The 2,709-nt window shown below is 60.1% G+C and overlaps 1 protein-coding gene across 4 annotated transcripts; it reads right to left on the bottom strand.

The window, feature by feature from the left end:
* Positions 1-6: 6 nt before the first annotated feature.
* LOC113942021 lies at positions 7-2,703 on the bottom strand. Of its 4 annotated transcripts, none has more exons than XM_027633158.1 (5): positions 2,520-2,703; positions 1,554-2,360; positions 1,150-1,186; positions 505-543; positions 7-382 (listed from the first exon to the last, which is right to left on the bottom strand). In XM_027633158.1, the coding sequence occupies exons 2-5, from the start codon at positions 1,915-1,917 to the stop codon at positions 178-180; spliced, it is 645 nt and encodes a 214-aa protein (XP_027488959.1). In that variant the 5' UTR covers positions 1,918-2,360; positions 2,520-2,703; the 3' UTR covers positions 7-177. The 4 variants fall into 4 exon arrangements, with proteins under 4 accessions (XP_027488959.1, XP_027488961.1, XP_027488958.1 ...); XM_027633160.1 differs by having other exon boundaries at positions 1,554-1,708; XM_027633157.1 differs by having other exon boundaries at positions 1,554-2,703.
* Between the last annotated feature and the right edge of the window lie 6 nt (positions 2,704-2,709).

Below are 2,709 nucleotides of genomic sequence, written 5' to 3'. Positions count from 1 at the left end.
CCCTTACCCCATTGCACAGCCCTGCCCAGCCATGGGACAGAGCACAGCCCCAGACCAGTGGCACCACCACGAGCTCACACACAGCCCCGGGCAGCTCCCGCTGGCTCAGCTGCCCTTAAGGGAGCCAAAACCAAACCTTTAGTGACACATCACCCCACAGCCTCTGTCAGATTCTGGCTAACACAGTTCATCACCCCCAGCCAGCACCAGGCCCTGCAGGAACTCACTGCCATCTGTGCCCGTCAGCTGGGCCAGTTTGCGGAAGGAGCGGGACTGGGAGGTCCCGGTGCGGGGCTGCCAGTCCTCAGCGTCCTCTAACATCCGCAGCTTCCCAGGATCACACCCGGGGCTTCTGGGGGGCTCCAGCGGCTGCGGGGGCTGCCTGTGAGTGACAGAGGGCAGGAGCTCAGCCAGCACCAAGCACAGACCCTGCTTCAGCACAGGGTAGTGCTCCCAAAGGTGCCCCGCCACATGCCAACACCTCTGCCAGACCCTGGCACTCACCGCTGCTCCACCATACCCCAGCTGGACCCATGGGCATCCCTGTGGCATTGGAAAAAACAGCAGCAGAACTGTCAATGGTGGATCCATGGCTCGGCCCATCCTTCCCATATGTACTCAGTCCCATGAAGGCACAAGCCATGTGAAAATGCTGGCAGCACTGACTCCCAACCAGCCTTGCAGCTGCTCCACAACCGCATGGAACATAATGCCCCAAGACCAGTTGCAGCCCAGCAGCCCCCAAAACTCCCAGCAAGGTGCTGTCAGTGCCATCAGCCATCCCCATCCACTGTGTCCAGCCCACAGTGCTGCACTTCAGCCTCCCCAGCTCCATGCCAGCAGTGCCCAGAGGATCCTGCCTGCACACCTCACATGGGGACAGCCTGTCTGACAGCTGGGTGCCCAGGTAGAACCCTCCTGAGGCGATAGTCAGAGCAGTGGCTGAGCACCGGTGGTGCCTCTTGTGCAGCACTGGAAATAGCCCGAGTCTGGGAGATGGAGAGGACCAAGACGGAGAAAAGAATCTGCACAGAGCAAAGAGCATCCCCAGAGTGACTGCAAGCTGTGAGGATGAAGCAGCCAGGTGGGCTGAGCCCCAGGTGGGCACCTTGTGGCTCCTACTGCCACCAATTCCCATGCTCCCCTTACCTGGGCTTTTTATCAAGCTCATCCTCACCATCCTCCACTAAGCACAACAGGAGAGAAAGGGGGACATGGAGTCAGTCTGTGGCACCGGAGGCCCACGCACAGCAGGAAGGAAAGGGAAGGGAAAGGAAGGAAAAACGCCCTCTCCCCCTGCTGCCCCCTTGTGCCAATGCACAGCCCTGCCCAACCATGAGGCAGAGGATGGCACCAGACCAGTGGAACCACCATGAGCCTGCACACAGCCCTGGGCAGCTCCCACTGGCTCAGCTGCCACAGAGGGCCCACATGGGGCCAAAACCAATGCCCCACTGCCACAACACACCACGGTTTTTATCCAGTTCCAGATGCCCCAGCAAAGCTGAGCACACTCAGCCTGTCAGCCAGTGCCAGGCCACACGGGAACTCACTGCTGTCTGCGCCCACCAGCCGGGCCAGTTTGCGGAAGGAGCGGGACTGGGAGGTCCAAGTGTGGGGCTGTGAGTCATCAATGTCCTGCAACATCCGCAGCTTCACAGGGTCGCACACGGGGCTGCTGGGGGGCTCCAGCAGCTGAGGGGGCTGCCTGTGAGTGACAGAGGGCAGGAGCTCAGCCAGCACCAAGCACAGACCCTGCTTCAGCACAGGGTAGTGCTCCCAAAGGTGCCCTGGCACATGCCAACACCTCTGCCCGACCCCGGCACTCATTGCTGTTGCCCTGTACCCCAGCTGGACACACAGGCATCCCTGTGGTAGCAGAAAGAACGGTGGCACAACAGTCAGTGGTTGACCCATGGCTTAGCCCATCCTTCCCGTATGCCCCACCAGCTCAGGGATACACAAGCCTTACAGAAATACCATCAGCATTCACTCCTGACTAGCCTTACAGCCCACCAAAACATCGTACCCCAGGTCCAGTCCCTGCCCAGGAACTCCCAACACCCCAATCAAGGTGTTAGCAGTGCCACCAGCCACCCCCACCCACTGTGTCCAGTACACAGTGCTGCATCTCAGCCTCCCCAGCTCCATGCCAGCAGTGCCCAGCAGGTCCTACCCAGCACAGGGACACCCCATTTGGGGACCCCATCTGGCAGGTGGGTGCCTGGGCAGGACCCTCCCAAGGTGATGGTCAGAACAGTGGCTGAGCACTGGCAGTGCCTCTTGTGGGGTGAGCACAGGTCACGCTCTGCGGTTCTGCCAGCAGCTCATCTCCGGGGAGATGGAGAAGACAGAGGGACCTGAGGGTGGAGGACAAGGAGAGGAGAAAAGAAAGAGCAACAGGGAAAAGAGCTTCTCTAGAGTGACTGCAAGCTGTGAGGATGAAGCAGCCAGGTGGGCTGAGCCCAGGGTGGGCATGTTGTAGCTCCTACTGCCAACCCAGCACACGCTCCCCTTACCTGGGCTTTTTAACAAGCTCATCCTCACCATCCTCCACTGAATGCAACAGGAGAAAAAGGGGAAGATGGAGTCAGTCTGGGGCAACCAAGGATCAGGCACAGCAGGAAGGGAAAGGAGGAAAACCAACCTCCCCACTCACCATCCCTTACCCCATTGCACAGCCCTGCCCAGCCATGGGACAGAGCACAG

The sequence above is a fragment of the Corapipo altera genome, unplaced genomic scaffold (genome assembly GCF_003945725.1).
Source record: "Corapipo altera isolate COAL_440 unplaced genomic scaffold, ASM394572v1 76575, whole genome shotgun sequence".
NCBI lineage: Eukaryota > Metazoa > Chordata > Aves > Passeriformes > Pipridae > Corapipo > Corapipo altera.
This window is presented reverse-complemented; position numbering and strand designations above follow the sequence as displayed.